The 21842-nt window shown below is 38.1% G+C and overlaps 1 protein-coding gene across 1 annotated transcript; it reads right to left on the reverse strand.

Annotated features, from left to right (window-relative positions):
- Positions 1-4789: 4789 nt before the first annotated feature.
- Positions 4790-13144, reverse strand: LOC128204406 (uncharacterized). The gene is made up of 6 exons (XM_052905824.1): positions 13067-13144; positions 9894-10072; positions 9489-9621; positions 8781-8963; positions 6729-6896; positions 4790-5823 (listed from the first exon to the last, which is right to left on the reverse strand). Exons 1-6 carry the CDS (start codon positions 13071-13073, stop codon positions 4790-4792), a joined length of 1704 nt encoding a protein of 567 aa, XP_052761784.1. The 5' UTR covers positions 13074-13144.
- Positions 13145-21842: the final 8698 nt, after the last annotated feature.

Genomic DNA, 21842 nt, shown 5'->3' on the forward strand with positions numbered 1-21842 from the left:
AATATTATATATATATTTCACATTTGTGACCTTAGTTAAAAATCTAGCTAAATATTACAATTGACACGATGGTTCGGAAGCGCCTTTGCCCACTTGTGATCGTGGTAGCCTTATCTATGCCGATTTTCTATAACATCAAGAATGACGATGCACGATATATGTCGATATTTCTTAAAAACACAGGTTCAAATCAAACAAAAGGACAAAAGGTATGTTTAACTTTTGCTTTATTTTCGCGCTGGTAGAGTACTAGGATGGTATTAATAAAATATCTTAAGTTATTTCTTAACTTATGTAAATTTTCTTAAATGTTTAAAGTCAAATGGTTTAAAATATGAACGTGTGTTTTACTCTGACAAATCAATGACGGTAAAAAGTTGATTATAGTATCTAGATACGTATAGGAGAGATACTTAAGGAAAACAAATGACCTAAGACATGAAAAAATGTTAGATGTGTTATGAACACTGAATCGAAGCGATGAATGCTAGACCGGTCCACTCTCAATGGCGGACTCTAGACCGGTTTAATCTCTATGGCGGACGCTAGACTGGTTTACTCTCTATGGTGGACGCTAGACCGGTCCACTCTCAGTGGCGGACTCTACACCGGTCCACTCTCAGTGGCGGACTCTACACCGGTCCACTCTCAGTGGCGGACTCTACACCGGTCCACTCTCAGTGGCGGACTCTACACCGGTCCACTCTCAGTGGCGGACTCTACACCGGTCCACTCTCAGTGGCGGACGCTAGACTGGTTTACTCTCTATGGTGGACGCTAGACCGGTCCACTCTCAGTGGTGGACTCTACATCGGCCCACTCTCAGTGGCGGAAGCTAGACTGGTTTGCTCTCATGGCGGACGCTAGACTGATTTACTGTCATGTCGGACTCTAGACCGGTCCACTCTCAGTGGCGGACTCTACACCGGTCCACTCTCAGTGGCGGACGCTAGACTGGTTTACTCTCTATGGTGGACGCTAGACCGGTCCACTCTCAGTGGCGGACTCTACACCGGTCCACTCTCAGTGGCGGACGCTAGACTGGTTTGCTCTCATGGCGGACGCTAGACTGATTTACTGTCATGGCGGACTCTAGACCGGTTTACTCTCATGGCGGACGCTAGACTGGTTTACTCTCCATAAGGGACGCTAGACTAGTTAACTCTCCACGGCGGACTCTAGACTTTTGTATATATATATTTGTATGTCATGCTTTGTTGCATGAATCGAAATAAGCTTCTGGTCTGTTCAGTTCTAACGTGCGAACTGCTTCTTGAGTTTATACGTGGTCGTTCAGAAACTGCATACACGTGATCAAATTGAACTTGAATATGAACCATGCTTTGTTTAGATTCCCGTCATGCAAGTTATCATGTAAGTTATGATCGAAGTTTGACATTTAAAACATTTAACAGGGCTTCAAACCAGATATTTTCCATTTATTCGAAAGTATATTATTCCGTTATTCAGTGACAAGTTAAGAAATATTGACAATATGCCTCAAAGACCATATGTGAGAAGGCATCAGTTAATTATATCGTTTCATGCATGCAAATATTAAAGTGACACTCTTTTCTTAAATCAATACATACACATGTATAACAAACATACATCTTGAGTGATGAACCTTTAAATACTTAATAAATAATGCATTAATTGAAAATATTAATTACTGATAACAAGGTAGTAACCGTGTATTTAATAGCTGAAAAAGCAAAACTACTGGTAAGTCCTAAAATATTAACAGTGATCAATTATCGTCACATTGTTTTCGACATGTGTTTGTCATTTTCGGTTATTTTTTTTAAATAAATCTGGTACATCTTATTTGAGAGTTAGAGTGGATCTTCAATGGAAGAACGATTTATGTGTATTTTGTATTGAAACAGGACCGAAACGTTCATAGCGCACGGTGTTAGGGATTCCGAGGACGGGGGTGTTCTTCCATCCATATTTTCTATGACTGAGGAGATTTTATCAGATGAAAACACAAACGAAGATGACTTTCTGCCTTTCCCACACCTTTTGACTGAGAAAGACACAATATCAGATGAACTCACAAACGAGTTGACTCATGTGTCTTCAACAGTTAAATCAACACTTACAATAATTGGTAAATCAAACTCAATCTGAAAGGCATTTACCGACTGTTAAATTGCAATCAATTAAACTAAACCAAGAAAGCTATTAGTATTTCTCCGAGATAGATTGATACGTTTATAGAGTGTACAAACGCCAGGGTAATATTTTCGACTACCATCCCGCACTTTCGACCACTACCACACTGTAACCCTCTAACGTCATGCCATTTACAATTTAAAGATTATTTTCTCTTTTGAATTACATGTGAATTTTAATTGAATTAGAAATCAAAGTTTTTGTTCAGTATAATCAAATTGATATTGACTGCCTTGAGGGTGACAGTGCATATTGTCAACCTTTTGAAAATTCTGTCAACCTTGGCTTCATCTCGGTCGACAGCATTTTCCTCTTGTTGACAATGTGCACTGTTACCTCAAGGAAGTTAATATTTAAATAATGTACACGTATTGTTAAAACTCTTTTATATATGCTTTTCTATGATTTTAGACAGGAAAGAAGTATGTTCACTTGGCGACAAAATCAAAGTACAGATTGAGCTTTACGACCATGCTGGGAACCGGAAGTCTAGTGGAGGCGAGGTGGTCAAAGTCATCTTTACCGGAAGTGACCTGACAAATACACCTGTCACTGGTTACGTGATTGACAACGGTAACGGAAGTTACACAGCGGAAATAGAGGCACTATGGCACTAAATTGTCTGCTAGTCTGGTTTACAGCAGACAAGCTATAGCTGCTCTATATAGAATACGGGGAGAGGTGAGTTGGCAACGTCTTTGTAATTATGACGTTTGTGTCTATTTGTGTCTCATTTCAGATAAAGATTCAAAATATGGTATAGATAAGTCCATTTTGATAACATCAAACATGAAAGAAAGAAGTTTAAAAATCCAGACCTCGGGAATGGAATCTATTGTAAAGCCAAAGAAAAAATACCCAATTTTGAAGTGTGATTTGCTTTATATTTACAAATAAAGAAATGAATTACTGGTTGATTAGACCTCTTTAACACTTGTTTTAGACCTTCTGACTTGAAGATGCACGCTTACTCCGAAATAAGATTTACCGCAATTCATACATTTTTAATATACCAAAAAGAACGAATACATGTCGAAAACAATGGTTCTTATGTAGGATACCGAGTTGAATTTGACAGAAAGGTGCAGAAAGCACCGTAGTTCCGATTTATGACACGATCATAGATCGTAGTAAAGCATTCTCACATCATTTTATATTTTTTGCGTTTTCGGCTATTAAATACACGATTTTATTATCGTAAGTTAGGGTCGTAACCTTTTGACTTGCGCCCTTCCCTCAGGAACAAAATTGATTTGTTTTAAAGTATCAGGAGTGGGGTTTGGTACTCCTTGAATAAAATTTTATCCTATGGTGCATTGCGGAGTATTTGGTTTATTGGTATACCTTATATTGAAATAAAAAGTAAACTTGGACGATTTTAGGGGTAGTGCACGCCGGATACCTCCTCTGATCCGCTTATAGAACAATAACAATAATATTTCCGTAAAACATCTATCCCTCGAAAATTAACATAGTCACCAAAATAAAATAACGAATTGTGTATACCGCCCAACATTTCTGTCAAATTAATGTTTCTGTATATAACATTATTGTTTTTCACATATGTTACATTTGATTATATCATTGCATTACAAACGAATTATTTTACAGTAAAAACACAATGATTTAAGAGGCAGTTTCTTTTTTAAATTAGTCTTACAAATAGGGTCCAAAATGCTTTAGACAACTATGAATGCGACGAACAGCATGTATTAGAATGTATAAAATGTAAACATGCAATAACTCATCATCTTCTTCTTGGATGAAGATGTTTTCCATTCTGGTCGTGTTGTACGCTCAACAAAGAGATTTAGTCAAGTTTATTGGGTGCGTACAATTGACTGGTGCATAAATTTACTATAATATTTTGATACTGAGCTTGTTTCTGTAGTTTTTCACATAAGTATTGAACTATTTTAAGATATTACTGACATTGATGTACGTTGTATGAAATACTTGCTTATATGTATTGTGACATGTACACTAATCTAAATGTTTGCAAGGAACCTCATATTGAAACGAATGCATTTGATATTGTTGAAATGTATGTTCAATGTTTATATTGACCTACTTCAAACATAAACTTGTTCTCAGTTTCTATGAATAAATGTTCGCTCTAAGTGATGCTATTCTGAAAAGTTAGTTGATTAGTTTCACCAAGTTTGGTAGTTTTCTTGGTTGTCCGGTAAGCGCAGTGGCTAGCATACTCGCTTGTAGTTTTGAGTCTTCGGTTTGAACTAAACATGATTTAGCTTCCTATAACTAAAATATTACTATTATAATTGAAAGATTCTCTCAAATCACATTAAAAACTCATATAAACGTTTGATTTATATGCACCATTTGTCGGCCATTGTTCGAAAAGATACAAACCATTTAGCAATAAATCAATAATAAAAAACAACTCATAATAAGTAAATTATTAGAACACCATCGCTTAAAAGCTTGGCGTAAAAAAGGCCAATCTATTACCGGTCAACTACTGGTAACAATGTTAAATGCCGGTCAATATTAACCGGATAAGCCGTTTTGAAGTTCACATTCAACCGGTTTGCACAAAAATGTTTAACTCTGGTCAAAATTAAACCCAGATGTTAAATCAATATTACTTTCAATTTACAATGTTTAAATGGATATCGGGTTCATGTTCATTTCGGCACGTGACCTCATGTGCGAAGTTTGTTAATCTCATAGCCTCTAGGGGTTTCATCTGGAACTCCTGCTGGATATCTTCGCTACTCAGGGTACTTAACGTCATCCCGTCGATTAAATTATTTTGGAACACATCCGCATAGTTTTCCAGTCGTAACACTTTTAGATACGCGCATACTTCACTTATTTTCAACTTTTTAACATCGTCTGCAGAATTTACCTCTGGTAGACTGTCGTCTTGTTGAGTACTTTTTAAACTGGAAGTTACTCTGTGTGGCCGGACTGGTTTAATGTTTTCAGTTTTATGGTGGGTTTTTGCAGGCATAGTCTGTTTCTTTTCAACATGTGTTTGCATTGGTGCTATGCTTGTTCGAGGGACGTCGTTGGAATACAAGGCAAACTCTTTGGACACAGTGTAAGGTCGAGTAGGCGGTGTCTCTGTTACCGACCGCGATTGTATCTGTTTTGGTAATTTCCATGTTTCGTTAGCATTCACTTCCGGTATGGCCGGCGGTGGCCGCATGGGTTTGAGCGTGACCGGAGGCGGCCCCTTACCAGAAGCAGACGAATCTTCCGGTGATTGGTAAGGTTCCGCCGGTGGGTGTTGCCTAGCCTTTAAAGCTTTTTTAAACTCGGCAGCAATACCTCTTGTTACTTTCGGTGATTCTTTCTCTTTGTTCACGGTCTGCATTGAATCCTTAGCGATAGGTGCAGACGGTGGCGGTGGTTTGCTTTTTAAGATGGACAAAGGAGGTGCATTAGAGCGTTGTTTACCGATTTCGTCATAGACTGTCCCCTCCGACTCCAAAAGTTTGCACGTGTCGCCGTTAGTGTTTTCAACGGTGTAGGCGGGGTCATCCATGGCGCTGATGGTCTCGTTTGGACGTACGTGCGGCGTCTGGAACACCTTGGCGAGGTTCGAGTAGACCCGCGGCTCCACATACGAGTACAAGGACCCCGAGTGAACTGCGGATGGATCGTACTGGCCGATACCTGCCGGATACATATACACATATCGCCAATAAAAGATATGCCCAGCATTTGGTCGAGACAGACGGTCAAAATTAATACATGATATATTAAATGTTTTGTTCGAATCCTTTTTAAATACATAACAATAATACAACATAACTTTGAGTCATTACTTTAAAACAGCATTTTAAATTGGATACGTTCAGTGCCTTTCAGGCTTTCGATGACTTGGTAGCGCTCATTTTTGAACGCGTGGAAAGAAAATCCAATGGCCGTGTATACATGTACGGAGAAAAAAATAACAATAGGAACTTTACAATATATGCAGCATGTCGAATCAGTGAGTGACCAGCTGTGCATAATATGGTTAATTCATGAAGTATACTTGGTCTTCAAGTATATGTATAGAATAGTACAACGTATACCGTTCAATGATCTTAAAATGATACTCGTATTTAAAATCAATACATACACATGTATAACATACATAATTTTTGAATGGTACACCTTTAACTACTTAGTAAATAATGTATATATGGAAAATATTAATTACTGATAACAATATTGTAACCCTGTATTTGATAGCTTAAAACGCCAAATATTAAATGATTGGTGAGTGCTAAAAATACAGTGATCAACTGTCGTCTCAGAAAGTTGCACTAACGTGTTTTCTGCACATTTCTTTCAAATTAAACACGGTATCCTTAATAAGAACCAATGATTTTGGTATTTATTCACCATTTATGTAAATCAAAATAATTGTAATAATTGCGTTACATCTTATTTGGGAGTAAGAGTGCGTCCGTAAGCACAGGTGTTTCCTTCAAGAATCGTTCACCCTATATATAATCTATTGTCAATACATTATACTTTTTATATAGGGTAAAGAAATCGAGAGAAACCCCTGTGGTCTAAAGTACGTGTACCTTGGTTCCCAAAGGAGAGGTCATACTCGATGTACGAGCTGGCGTTGTCCAGTTCCTCCTGGTAGCTAGCCCACTTCTGCTTCGCGACCCCCTTTATGCCGGTAATCAGCGCCAGGCGGAGCTGGGACAAATACAGAGGCACGTGGATCACATCCGGGTCCATCACGCCTGGAAAACGAGGTTTATTTAAATCTCATTTATGGTGAAACAATTTATGAAATTGTATTATTGACTACCGTCGGCACAATGTAACACTAGAGTGTGGTACTATGAAGTTTGGGAAACCAGAGTGCCTATCTCCCGTTTGGTGACAATCTACAGAACACGCATGTGCTGAAGCCAACTCGAACCAGGTAGAGGGAGGCGAGTAAATATAAAACATTTTAAGCGAAAGCCATATAAAGGTTTTATTTTTATCAGGCAAGTGTTTAAGTTTCTGAGTTATTTGTGCCAATGTGAGCATGACAAACCAAACCAACAATGTTCTTGTCGAAGAAAGTGACATTTAGTACGATATACAAAAGTACGAGGCCCACAAAAATTTGGGAAATACTGAAATTTACGTGAACAATTATTAAAAGACACACACAGCCATAACGATTTCGTAATATATACGATCCCTTTTTCGAGATCTTTAATACAATAAAATCTCCATTGTAGGTTATCTTTAGAAATATTTAAGTGTAGGGGACATCGCTGTCGTGTGCGTGCGTGTGTGCGTGCGCGCGCGTTTGTGTGTGTGTGCGTGTTTGTGTGTGTGATTGTGCTTAACGGTGTGGTTGAAACGCGTGCATTCATGTTTTAGAGGTGGGTTTTTTGCTGTGGATGTGTTTGTGTGGGTGGGGAGGGGGGTCCCACATTTTGCGTTAGGATGAGTGTGCGTGCGTTCGTGTGTGTGTGCGTGTGTGTGTGTGCGTGCGTGCGTGCGTGCGTGCGTGCGTGCGTGCGTGCGTACGTGCGTGCGTTGATTTATTTGCTTTACCATACTGATGGAATAGAATTGATATCATATTATCTAAAGATGTACATGTATGAGTTTATTTATTATTTATTTATTTATTTATTTATTTATTTATTATCCAGAGTTATAAAATTGGCTGTAGACATCATTGAGGAAGTTTAAGTTTACCCGGATGAATTGTTTCAGAGCTTGCATGCAAAAGTTTAACAAACTCAAAGCCTAAAACGGCTTTGAAATTGGCATTAAATGATAACATCTAGTTTATTACCTCGGGAAGGTGTTGGGCGGATTAAATGATACACATGAATGACTACTAAAGAATGTGCACGACGGTGGATTACAACAAAATTGGAAACTGTGATATTTGTTTTCGTTATCTTATGTAAATACTGTGATGATCTGTTCTGAATTGTAATACAATATTACCCTACTTCCTTCTCTGCAAAAAGAGGACTTTTTCCAGCGCATAATATCTGCAGTTAAATATCTCGGCAAACTTGCACTGTAAACATGTTTTTGTAAAACGTGGTATTAATCCTAAAATCAACATTGAGAGAGCTTTAACTAACAGACGTTTTTTGCTTGCGCATTTGTATTCAACACAGAAGGAAGTACCTTGAAATAAACAATACATGAATTTGGAAACAATTTCAAACGGGGCCATTTCCCCTTATACTAAAGCAGACCCCTGGCTGTTTTTCTGTATTAACAATCATCAGCTAATCGAATCACTGAAATTATTTAAAAAAGATAATACAAGTTATTTGCACATTTAATACTGATACCTAGTAACGCCTCCTTTCACTTAAGGTAAAATATCACCCCTCTTTGGTATTTTCTTAAATTTGAACTATAACATCAATTCGATTGTTTAGAACTTTGTTAACTTTCAAACGTGACCTATTTCATGATATGCTCACATATTTAAATATTAACAATTTCAGCTGAACAGTTGCCTCAAATCTTGCTAGAAATGCGGCAGACCACAAGTAGATTTATAAAATTTCTGAAGCAGTAACGATTTGAAAGTTAACATCGATGACGTTAACAACTTTTGTTAACTTTAGAATCGGCCAAATATGCCTCATTACCGTCTGTTATAAAGTTTCCTAACAGAAACATCTCGTCAAACTTCTGGAGGAGGTCGAGTCTGGGAAGGTGGTTGGTGCTTATCTGTTGACCGTCCACGTGAATCGTGCGATCGCGTGGAAACTCCACACACACCGGAAGTGGGTACTCGCTCAAGATGGCCGACATCGTCTTCTCTTTGCGCACTGTGGTAGAGGAATCGAATTGGTTTTAGATGAAAAGATGTGCCTTTTTATTAATTTAACTTTTAATTTATATAATCAAAGGGTAATTAGTTTTGCATTTTGATCCGGAATGTCGTATTCGACTCCCGTGGCCTTTTTTGGCAGATTTTGATTCCACTCGGCTTGCGGAAGAATCCACTCGAGTTCGGATCAAAATGCAATACTAATAATCCTAATATATTTTCAACTTTCTTTTTTCTGTTCTCATGTTAAGTCAGTATTTGTTTATTTTTGGATGTCATATTTCCAAATCAAGATGAACATAGACTATGCATAATATTAGTCGCAAAATACTACGTGTTTTTCAATGACAGCAACTTCGCCTTTTGTGTGTTTTAAACTTTGCTCTTGAACTCGGACACCAAACACAATGTTCCATACGACTTGTACCAAAATGACGCGTGTTCATTTTTTTTTCAAGCCTAATGAAACTCCCAAATAATTCTAAAGAAATAAACAGGGTTTTTTTTAAAAAAAAAGTGTTACGTTTGTTGTGTTTGTTGACGACGCACATCTTCTCCTGGTATACAGTGGGTATGGATATGAGCTTGGTATAGTTCAGGTACTCCGACCGCGCTATCACGCGCTGTTGCTTGGACACGGTCTGGATACGGATTATCTGGAGTAGGAAAAGAAATAAAATTAAGGATGGCCATGTGCGTTAATAATTACTCAATACCATTCAAACCGTCGTCTTTACATTATCCTCCTCCTCCTCCTCCTCCTCCTCCTCCTCCTCATCATCATCATCATCATCATCATTATCACCATCAGTAGCATTTGCAGCAGCAGAAGCACCACCACCAACACCACCATTACCATCAACATCATTGTCAATGTTTATGTCCTTGTTATAAAGGCTTTGATACTCCTCAAGCCGTCAACCCTTACCATTTCCCTGTCAAACGTGTCCTCCGTGATCTCGCCATAGAAACCCTGGGAGACCATCACGATGCGTGGCAGGTTGTCCTGGAATGTCTCATGAAACTCTGCAACGCTATAGTCTCGTTTGTCAACCTCAAACTCCATGGTGGGAACGTAGCGCGTGGGAAGCTGCTCTCCGCGGTTATCTGAAGTGAACATATTATAATCTGACACGCATGTATATATGACTGATTATAAAGAAATGCTTTACATCCCATGCCGTACTCGTAGTCTTGCTTTCAACCTCGTTCTGGAATCTTGTAATCCTTATATAGCGGGAACGATTATACGTTGTGTAGCTTGTCTCCATGGTGATGTGACATACAGGTGATGTTGTTATGTGTAGTCAATAACGCCAGCATATTTTCTTAACCGTGAGAGGTCAAGCCTTTACTAACCGTGCGTGTCCAGCGTACAGTGACCCTGCGTGTCAAGCGTACAGTGACCCTGCGTGTCCAGCGTACAGTTACCCTGTGTGCCAACATACAGTTACCCTGTGTGGTTAGCGTACAGTTACCCTGTGTGTCCAGCGTACAGATATGCTGTATGTCCAGCGTACAGTAACCCTATGTGTCCAGAGTATAGTTATCCTGTATGTCCAGTATACAGTTACCTTGCGTGTCAAGCGAACAGTTACCCTGCGTGTCCAGCGTACTGTTACCCCTGTATGTCTAGCGTACAGTTACCCTGTGAGTCCAGCGTACAGTTACCCTGTATGTGCAGCGTACAGTTACCCTGCTTGTCAAGCGGGCAGTTACCCTGTATGTCCAGCGTACAGTTACCATGTATGTCGAATGCATAGTAACCCTGCGTGTCCAGCTCACAGTAACCCTGCGTGTCAAGCGTATAGTAACCCTGCGTGTCCAGCGTACACTAACCTTGCATGTCCAGCGTACAGTTACCCTGCGTGTCCAGCGTCAGTAACCCCTGTATGTCCAGCCCACAGTTACCATGTATGCCAAACGTACAGTTACCCTGTGTGTCCAGCGTACAGTTACCCTGTGTATCCAGCGTACAGTAGCCCTGTATGTCAATCGTACAGTTACCCTGCGTGTCCAGCGTACAGTTACACTGTAGGTCCAGCGTACAGTTACCCTGCATGTCCAGCGTAAAGTAACACTGCGTGTCTAGCCTACAGTTACACTGCATGTCTAGCCTACAGTTATCTTGTATGTCCATCAAACAGTTAACTGGTGTGTCTAGCGTACAGTTACACTGCGTGTCAAGCGTATAGTAACCCTGTATGTCTAGCGTACAGTAGCCCTGTATGTCTAGAGTACAGTTAACATGTATGTCCAGCGTACAGTAACGCTGCGTGTCCAGCGTACAGTAGCCCTGCTTGTCAAACATACAGTTACCCTGCGTATAGTTACTCCGTATGTGTAGCGTATAGTAGCCCTGTATTTCCAGCGTACAGTAACACTGCGTGTCCAGCGTACAGTAACCCTGTAAATCCAGCGTATAGTAACTATGTATGTCAAGCGTATAGTAGCCTTGTATTTCCAGCGTACACTCATGTCGAACAACTCTTATACGATTAGTTGACTCTTGGCTGAAATATATTGATTCTGGTAACGTTGTTGGAGCTGTTTTTCTAGATCTTCTTAAAGCTTTCGATTTGGTGCATCTTCTTTTGCACAAATTGAGACTATATCATTTCTCTGATTCCAGCCTTAGGCTTATAACTTCATATTTACTAATGCGTCGTCAATGCGTACATGCAGGCGATAGAAAAGCTACATTTCAATTTGTTAAAAATGGTGTTCCACAAGGTCCTCTTCTCTTTTTTATTTACATCAGTAATATATATCTTTATATATTGACCTTTTTACGGATGATTCCATTTTCCACACATCGGGTTATAGATTGACAGATGTTTTAAAAAACATTGCTAAATGATTTGGATTCAGTAGTTTCTTGCTGCTTTAACAAGAACATGTAATTTCATTCAGGAAAATCAAAATGCATGTTGATTAACAAAGGTTACGAATCAAAACCATCTCCCTGACATTCTATTAAATAAACGACTGCTGAAAAAGTAACAAGCCATACACTTCTTGTTTGCAATGTTTGTAAGAAACTTAATTCTAAAATAGCACTTCTAAAACTAATTAATTACCTTTTGAGTTATGAGATGCAAGGACCTATTTTACAATGCGTATATTATGTTATCCACAATGGACAATCGTTGTTCTATATGGAGCAGATGTATACATTCACACACATGTAACATATCTATTATTCAGAAAAAGCTGCAAAAATAATTTAAACATCATCCAGTCCATTGTTCAAGGAATTAGGCTGGTTATCGTTTGATGATATATGCAAATTTAATATTGGACTTATCATCTATAAATGTTTGCATGGTCTCATGCATTAAGTGAAGTAATTTCATTACCAATAACACAAAATTAACTACTCATTGCGGAGTGCAACCCGTAATGATTCAAGTTCCCTTTGCTACAAGACTAACTATGGTAAGAAGTCATTTACTTTTTTTGCTTAATCTGTATGGAATTCTATAACGCCTTTTATTCGAGATTCATCATCTTTATTTGAATTTAAAACACAATTAAAAAAATTTGACATCTTTTGACAAACAATAACTTTAGCGAATGATTTTTTGTTTAAATTGTTTGTTGAAATGCGATTAATTTTTGTCTCATAATTTTGAATATTGTATATGTTGTGTTTGCATGTCGTCGTGTTTGTTATTGTTTGATAGAGAAATGTATACTCATACATTTGTATAATCCATTGAAGACAACATTGTAAAGAAGAAACTTATGTAACTTAATGTGTTCTCTTCATGAAATAAAGTAATTATTATTATTATTATTATTATTATTATTATTATTATTATTATTATTATTAATGATATTATTATTATTATTATTATTATTATTATTATTATTATTATTATTATTATTATTATTATTATTAATGATATTATTATTATTAATATTATTATTATTATTATTATTATTATTATTATTATTATTATTATTATTATTATTATTATTATTATTATTAATGATATTAATATTATTATTATTATTATTATTATTATTATTATTATTATTATTATTATTATTATTATTATTAATGATATCATTATTATTATAGAAGACTTAATATACTTAGCATTCCATGGTCGCGGAGCCGGTTTCCCGGAAACTCAAAGATAAAAAATATGTTCCTGCTTATAAATCCTATAATAAGACAGTCGAAAAGTATTAAGTTAACACGTTGCACGTCTTAAATTTCTCTGTGAAGCAAGGTCCCGTCGTTTTGTGTTTAAATTGCAAATTGTTCGTTCGTTTTCAAAATGAGTAAGATATAGGACCGTTCTGATTATATCACTGGTAGGTTATGTGAACTTCAAATACCGCAGTTGCTCTTTTGCAAATGGTATTTACTTTAAAATAAACTTTATCTAATACACTAGCCTGTATCATGAATGACAAGTTGCTCAGGTGTTTCTTAACCAGCATGGGTACCGTGTGCACCTAAACAGGGTTTATTTTTGTGCTCTTAAATAGCGTTTATTTTTTTTACTTTTCGACTAAAGGGCTTGTCCATGTATATTTTATTGTACTATTATTTATACTTTAAAAGCTCAAGATAACATAACAATAGGTAAAAACCATTTTAAACCTATAAAGTATTTGTTTTACTTTCATCGGAAAGAAATACCCGAGATAACAATGTATTGTTGGAAGTAACGATGGCAGTTTCAAAATCTACACATTTGGAACAAGACTGCCAATTGATTATTTCAATGGTTGGATTCAGTAGAACTATTATGAAGCAATTTTGTGTCAAATTGTCTTCGTAATATTTGTTTTCTTTTATTTGATATTTCTTAATGTTTCTATCCTATAAGTCTGATGGACTTATTGTCTCTCCTGTAGTTCAGATGTAAATCTTTAATTCATATAAAATATATCATATTTGGTATGAAATTGATTTTATGAGGAATTATTTTATATTCTGTATAACATATAACCTTTAAATTATATGTAATATTGCATACATGTATTTACTTCCTTTAATATCTGAAGGGTTTCATTATGGTTCCTTATTCTTAAACAAACTGTTATTTCTTGTGTCTACATTGTGCCTATGATTTTAACACCTTTATTATTTTACGTCCTAGATAATCTTTAAGCCAAGGGCTTAGCTAGACAAGTTTTGATAGCCTGAGTGAGACATGTCGAAGATTCCTGTTATTTCTTAACTTTTTAAAACAACAATATGTTGGATATAAAAGCGTCACTTTAATTTAAGACCTCAAACTGTAAGGTGGTCCATTACATTTTTCTAAGACTTAATGTGTTACAAAAGTAAGGAGGTTTAATTTGTCTTACAAACTTAATTATAAGGAACAGTTTAATAAGGCATTCATTGCGAGTTGCGTCAGGACTGTATCCACACATTCACGTCATAATAGAGCAAGCCATTCTCATAAACTATTCATATGGGTTTAGGCCTTAAAGATAAATTTGTGCCGACGTATGTTTCTAAATTATCATTTAATGACAACTGATTTCTTTCGTCGGACAAAGGTTTTATATTTGTCATATGAAATGTTTCATCATACAACTAGAAAATGATTAAGCTCAGTTGTAGCACTTGTAAACAGTCGAATCCAGTTGACTTGAACTGCCAGGGACCGGCGAAAGAGTTTTGAGCCTTGGGGAATTCGAAACAGGCGGGAATGCCTACCTTCAGTAATCGGTCATTAACATCAAGATTAAGCCAACGAGGAATTCGAGCAAAGCGAGCTCGAGCCAACAGAGTTCGACTGTGTATTATATGTTTGCCCTTGTTTCGCTGAGACTCTTCATTGCTGCCTTTTATAGAAACCATCCCTTTGAAACAGGGAAGTGACGCAGGGAGGGGTTATTTATTTTGTGATTTCAGACGGAGCTGGGAAACGCTGACAAACTCACAATAGACTAAATTTAAATCTTACTTTGTGTTAGTAATTCTTCCAATATTACTTAAGCACTGCTTAGCTGTTTATTACAGCCTTCCTTAAATTGAGAAATAGATGGTGAAATAGTGGTTATTGTCGGTTATTGTCGAGTAATTCTATGATTTTAAACACTATATGATATCTGCTTATTTAACCAACAAGTTACTAGAGGTCAAAAGAAGTACTGTTGTATCAAGGGCAGAAATGAGGTCGTTATGCTTAACTCAGGATGTTCGATTATGATCGAACTAATATATTCTAATAAATAATGTTGAGAAATCGTTCAATATGTTTTCTTGCTTTGACGCTACTGGAATGTCATGAAGTAGATTTCTTTTGGTATGGCCTGAACATATTTAATCGTAACTCTTCATTACTTTTCGATATATATCTTGAGAGTTTGGATCTTTATAAACAAAGTTGATATAATATGGTTTCATGAACTAATTTAAAATAAAATTACTGACAAAAAACATACAAAAAGTAAGCAGGATCTATAATATTCGACTCTGTTCCATGACTTTCACATGTGTAATTCAAAATATGATTTTACAGAATAATGATTGTTTAGCATAAATTTGAAAGCAAGACCTTTAGATATTTAAAGTATGTTTTAACATTTGTGACCTTAGTTCAATAATCTAGTTAAATAACATTCCATATGGAACAATGGTTCGGAATCACCTTTGCCCACTTCTGATCCTGGTAGCCATATCAATGCTGATTTTCGATAACATCAAGGTTGACGATCCACCAAGGACAAAAGGTATGTTTAACTTTTGGATTTACTTGCGCGCTGCTAGAGTACTGACACGTTATTCACAAAATATATAAAATGTTTGAATAATTTCAAGTACAGCGATCGTTCTAAAACAGCTTTCGGTCAAAATACTTCACAGAAATCTATATGATTACAATAGTGTTAAAGCATCAGTAGTTTTAAACAAGTTATTCAGTAAAATGACAAGAGTTCATGTTTACTTTCATTTTATTCAGCCAAACATAAGTTATTTATGTATAAACATTATAAAACATAAAACAACGACTGTACAGGAGTAGTCTATACCAGCCAAGTATATTTATTAACACACAATACAAATAATAATCATCATTCTCTCGATGGTTTCATGTTACTTCGTGTAGCAATATGTGTCCATGCACTTAAACATAGCATCAACAAAATAAAAAAAACAGCACGTTGCACAAAGCGACTGCTGTAAAAGTTGAAACCGCCTCATTCACTCTATACAACGTTGTCATCCTCCCCCAACTTGCAGGACGACACAAAAATCGATTATCTAAAATTAAACATTATGAATATGTTTAAAATTCAACAATATCTAGACATTAGATGATTCATATACACCCATACAAAATCTAAAAAAGTGGGTGGGTGGGTGGGTTTGAAAAACTACCAGTTTTCTCTTGTCTACTGCCCGGTATAACCTCGAATGACGAATGCTGGTGGTTGTGGCGGTGGTGTTAGTAGTTTATACTCCGGGTCACGGCGTGAGCACATTGAAGGGTCCCAGAGTGACAGTTTAACTACCGCACACCTAACCTGGGCGGATTATCAGGCGGTTAACCAGTATAAGGTGCCTTCACCTCTGCAAGGAACTGACAACTTTTGTACATGCCAGGAGAAGTGGTACAGTGCGAATGGTCATAGAAAGGATTTCATAACCAATCACAGAAGAAGTGACCTGGTCCGCCCGGGAATCGAACCCGGGTTGTCCGATTCCCAGTCCAACGCTCTACCGATTGAGGTAACTGGGCAGACAAATGCATGTGTTTAAACGGCTTTATACTAGCCGTTTACTTATGTAAGCTCACTGACCATTACCATATATTGCAATGGTCGGAACGACCTTGACCATGACCACCATATATGGTAATAATCGTAACTACGTTTTATGACGAACCAAAATAAATATATTTAGTTAGTTTTTGAGTAATAACGTCAATATTTACAGGATAAGAAGGGTAGTAACCTTGATTGGAGATTATGGGCGTGCTTCTACATGAGTTAAAACCTTCACTTCGACTTCATGGATGATGTACGCTGGACCGGTTTACTCTATATGAGGACGCAAGACCGTTTTAAACTTCGTGAAAGCGATAGACCGGCTTACACTCTATAATGGCCGATAGACCGATTTTCTCTAAGAATGACGATCAACCTATTTACTATCTATGACGGACGCTCGACCGGTTAACTCTCTATGGAGGTCACTAGACCGGTTTACTCTTGATGGCGAACGCTACGCAGGTTTACTTTTTGGCGGACGCTAGACCTGGTTACTCTCTATGTAGGACGCTAGACCGGCTTACTCTCTTTGGAGTTCGCTAGACCGATTTACTCCCTATGGAGAACGATAGACCGGTTTACTCTTTATGGATGACGCTAGATCGGTCAACTCTTCATGGTAGACGCTAGACCAGTTTACGCTTTATGAAGGACGCTAGACCGGTTTACTCTTTATACCGGACCTTTGACTGGTTTCCTCTGTATTGAGGACCTTAGACCGGTTCACTTTCTATAGCGGATGATGGACCGGTTTACTCTTTATAGATAACGCTAGACCGGTTTATTCTTTATGGCGTATGCTAGACCAGTTTGCTCTCCAAAGACCGGTTTACACTTTATGGCGGACGCTAAACCGGTTCACTCTCTATGAAAGACGCTAGCGATATACTTTCTATGAAGAACGTTAGACCGGTTTACTCTTTGTGACTACATGAGTTTTTTCATTGGCTTCAACCATATGCAGTCCCAGTGTCCAAATTCCATATAATGAAAACAAATCTTAGACAGACATCTACGATTCATTTAAATGAAATGTTATGAAACATATTACTTTATCCAATTGAGTGTTCAATTTCTTAATGCAGTTAACGCTAGACCAGAGTACTCTTTATGACGGACGCTAGACCGGTTCATTCTCCATGACTGTTGCTAGACCGGTTCTCTCTCAACGACAGGCGGTAAAAAAACGGTTTATTTTTTGACCAGTCTACTCTCTATGACGGACGCATTACTGGTTTGTTATACATGACGGACGCTAGACCGCTTTAAAAATTCAGACTCTTCAATATCTTTAAAGCGGCGAATATCCAGACATCATTTTCGCACGAACATGTAGAATATCGAGCCCGCTTGTTTGGCAGCCCCACCAACTATGCTACACGAACATGTAGCGTCTCCAGTCCGTTTGTTGGAAAGCCCCACCCACTGTTTGGAAGCCACACCTACAGTGCTGAACGAACATGTAGGGTACCGACGCCGCTAGATTTGAATCCCCACCTACACGTACATGAAGAGTCTACAGCCAGCTTGTTAGAAAGCCCCACCTACAGTGAGGCACGAACATGTAAGGTCTACACTCCGCTTGTTGGGAAACACCACCTTCTGTGCTTTATGAACATGTAGAGTCCGAGCTCGCTTGTTGGGAAATCCCACCTACTGAGCTGAAGTGTCACAAGCCTTCTTGTTGGGAAGCCCCACCCGTTGTTCTGTTCGAACATGTAGAGTCCCAAGCTCGCTTGTTGGGAAGCCCCACCTTCTGTGCTTGACGAACAAGACGAGTCTCTAGCCCGCTTGTTGGGACGCCCCACCTACAGTGTTGCTCGAACATGTGGAGTCTCCAACCTGCTTGTTGGGAAGTCCCACATAATGTGCTGTACGAACATGTTGAGTCCACGGCCCGCTTTTTGGGAAGCTACAGTCACTTTGTTGCCCGAACATGTAGCGTCTCGAGCCCACTTGTTTAGAAGCCCCACCAACTGTGCCGCACGAACATGTAGAGTCGCAAGCCCTCTTGATTGAAAGCCTTACCTACAGTGCTGCACGAATATGTAACGTTTTATGTCCGCTTGTTGGGAAACCCCATCCACTGAACTGCACGAACATGTCGCGTCTCGAGGCCACGTGTTTACAGACCCACCCATTGTGCTGCATGAAGATTCGGCGTCTCGAGCCCGCTATCTTGATGCCCAACATACTAAGCTACACTACCATGTAGAGTCTAGAGCTCCCTTTTTTGGAAGCCCACCAGCCGTGTTGCACAAACATGTGGCGTCGGAAGCCCGTATGTTGGGAAGCCCCACCCACGGTGCTGCACGAACATCTAGCGTTTCGAGCCCATTGTTGGGAAGCTCAACCCACTCTGCTAAACGAACATGAAGCGTCTCGAACTCGCTTGTAGATATACCCCTTCCACCGTGCTGAAATAACATGTACCGTCTCGAGCCCGCTTGTTGGAAAGCCCTTACAAATGTGCTGCGCGAGCATAAAGCGTCTCGAGTCCCACTTTTTCAGATGCCCCTCCCACCATGCGTGCTGAAATGACATGTAGCGTCTCGAGCCCGCTTGTTTGGTAGCCCTTCCGAATGTAATGCACGAATGTGTAGCGTTTACAGCTAGCTTGTTTTGAAGCCCCACCAACTGTGCTGAACGAATTTGTTGCGTCTCGTGTCCGCCTATTGGGAAGCCAAGCCCGGTGTGCTTTTTGTTGGGATGCCCCACTCACTCCTTTATAACCATCTAGCGTGTCGAGTCCGTTTTTTCGGATACCCCTACCACTGAGCTCAACGACCATGTAGCGTGTGGAGCCCGCTTTTAGGGAAGCCCCACCAACTGTGCTGAACGTCCAGGAAACGTATCGAGCTTGCTTTTTGGGCTGCCCAGCACACTTAGCTGCACGAATATGTGTCGAGCCCGCTTGATTGTATGCCTCATCTACTTGTCCTATTGGTGCAAAAGGTACCATTTTGACCCAAATTGATCGCTAATTAAAGTTTAGCATATCCTACCTTGTCTTATTTCTTGTAAATTATCTGTGATATGGGTTCTTGCAGTGTAGTATCAAGTGAAACTTCTTTGATTAATGAAAAAAGGAACCTTCTTGCATCAATTGAGTTTAACTATATCAGTTCAAAAAGTATGCAATAAGTGACCAAGTGATATATGGATTGCGTTTGCATAACTAATCAAAACTGCATAATTTATGTATGCGTAATTAATGCGTTCATATACGAATAAAGTTTCCGAGAGGAAATTATTACTCCTTGTCAGTTATATACAGCAAGCTGTTGTAACGTCACAGTCAAGACATGTATTTTAAGAGTGATTTAAAAGGGAAATATGGATACATAAAGAAATGTAAGTACTGAATTTCTATAAACTACAAAACAAAATTTTGGGTGTCTTGTTTATGTAACTGAACATATTATTTTTCTGTTATCTTGCGGTATTTTAAAATTAGCTGATCTAATATTTCATTGCAATATGTACTATGGACAGTGTATTTAGTGTAACATACATCTAGATAAGTTCTGTTAATTAAGCTAGGTAATAGTTAAGTAATAGTAAGGTAATCATATCATACTAATGTTGAAGGAATGCGACATTACATGGTCAGATTTAAGGATATCTACTTTGACACACCAATTGCGGCTTCAAGTTGTATAACACATAGTTCATTATATGCAGATACTATAGCATCAAGCATCAGTATTCACGGCGGGCCTGCTACTAAGTAGCAAATAAACAAAGGCGTCAATGAATGACGTTACCTGTCAGAAGAAAATAAATAAATCCATGTGAAGAACATTACAATGAGATTTGTCATGATAAAAACCTACACATCGAGCAAGAATGCTATTACTTTTAATGAAATAGAAAATGACGTATAAAGAAAATATAAACGGAAAGGTTTCAGCGAGAACAAAGATTGGATGAAAATTCCGAAATATATCAAAACCATGCAAAGGAAGAATCGAAAAGGAGAGAAATAGGAAATAACACAAAGATATGTTGGTAAAATGTTATGAACGGAATAAAACTCTTATAGAATAACAGACAGAAGTGATTTGCACCCCTTTGGAAAGAGCAAAGCATATGAGTAAAACGTTGCATACAGTGCAAATAATTTTATGACAGTCACACATATCACCACTGAATAACTTGCTTACCAGCTACCAAGCGAATTAAAGTCCCTTGAAATGACAGCTGCTGTTTCGATACAGTAAGATTAAGTGGAAATAATTATATTGCTGATTACATATCAGAAATACGTTAACAAACTCTGTAGTTTTATGTCGGAAAAAAGTGAACATTATATTTCACTTTGATCAAGCAAAACCACAGACCTTGTCTGAGTTTCAGGGCAGTTCAGAACTGAAACTAAAAAGTTTAAAACAATCTCACAATCTTTGTCTCTACAGGCCAACTGAAGATCAATTTCCTTAGAGTAAATTATATAACAGAAAGCAATCAGCCGGTAATATAAATGGCAAATTTACCAACGAACACGAAGAACATCAGTTGAACAAAGTAAAAGCAACAAAAACAAAAAGGACAAAGAGAGATCAAAAGCTGACAGTAGTATTAACGGTGCAACGCTTGACTTGCAGACAGCGCTTAAAAATGCTTCTTGTTTATTGGTCAACTATACACATCTGTAGAAAAGTATGCTGATACAATTTGACCATTTATTCCTTGAGAGATAAACAAGTATTTTGTCACCTTTTGGGCGAGACCTAGTGCAAACGTGGCTCTTCCGAGATAGCTACATGTATCATGAAAATACTATGTCAGTGTGTTTAAAGTAATGGACAAGAGTGGTGAATGACTCTGACACGTGTACTTGACAAATTAGAAACCAGTATGTAACATCATTCTTTCTGTACGCACTTCACAAGTACAATTCAAATCACTTGACAGGACATTTCTAAATGGAATGTGATGCTGTTCACTCAAAAATAGAAACAGCAAAAAACAACAGCTGTGTTTGTTCCCTCACAATGGAGTACTCTGAAAGACAAACCCTAATGTTGAGGCTCCAATTAAATCCAACCATGTGGTAGACGTCAAGACATGTGCGAACAAATACTGTCCAAACCTGAATGTGTCAACCCAAGGTCAGCGCTTTAAG

This window comes from Mya arenaria, chromosome 10, assembly GCF_026914265.1.
Source record: "Mya arenaria isolate MELC-2E11 chromosome 10, ASM2691426v1".
Lineage (NCBI taxonomy): Eukaryota > Metazoa > Mollusca > Bivalvia > Myida > Myidae > Mya > Mya arenaria.

Excerpts from the sequence above, each read along its gene's own strand:
- LOC128204406 (XM_052905824.1), bottom strand. Across the intron at positions 9,622-9,893 it reads ACACGTTTGACAGGGAAATG|ATAATCCGTATCCAGACCGT; the intron begins GTAAGGGTTGAC and ends TTCCTACTCCAG. Across the intron at positions 8,964-9,488 it reads CGTCAACAAACACAACAAAC|TGCGCAAAGAGAAGACGATG; the intron begins GTAACACTTTTT and ends CCTCTACCACAG.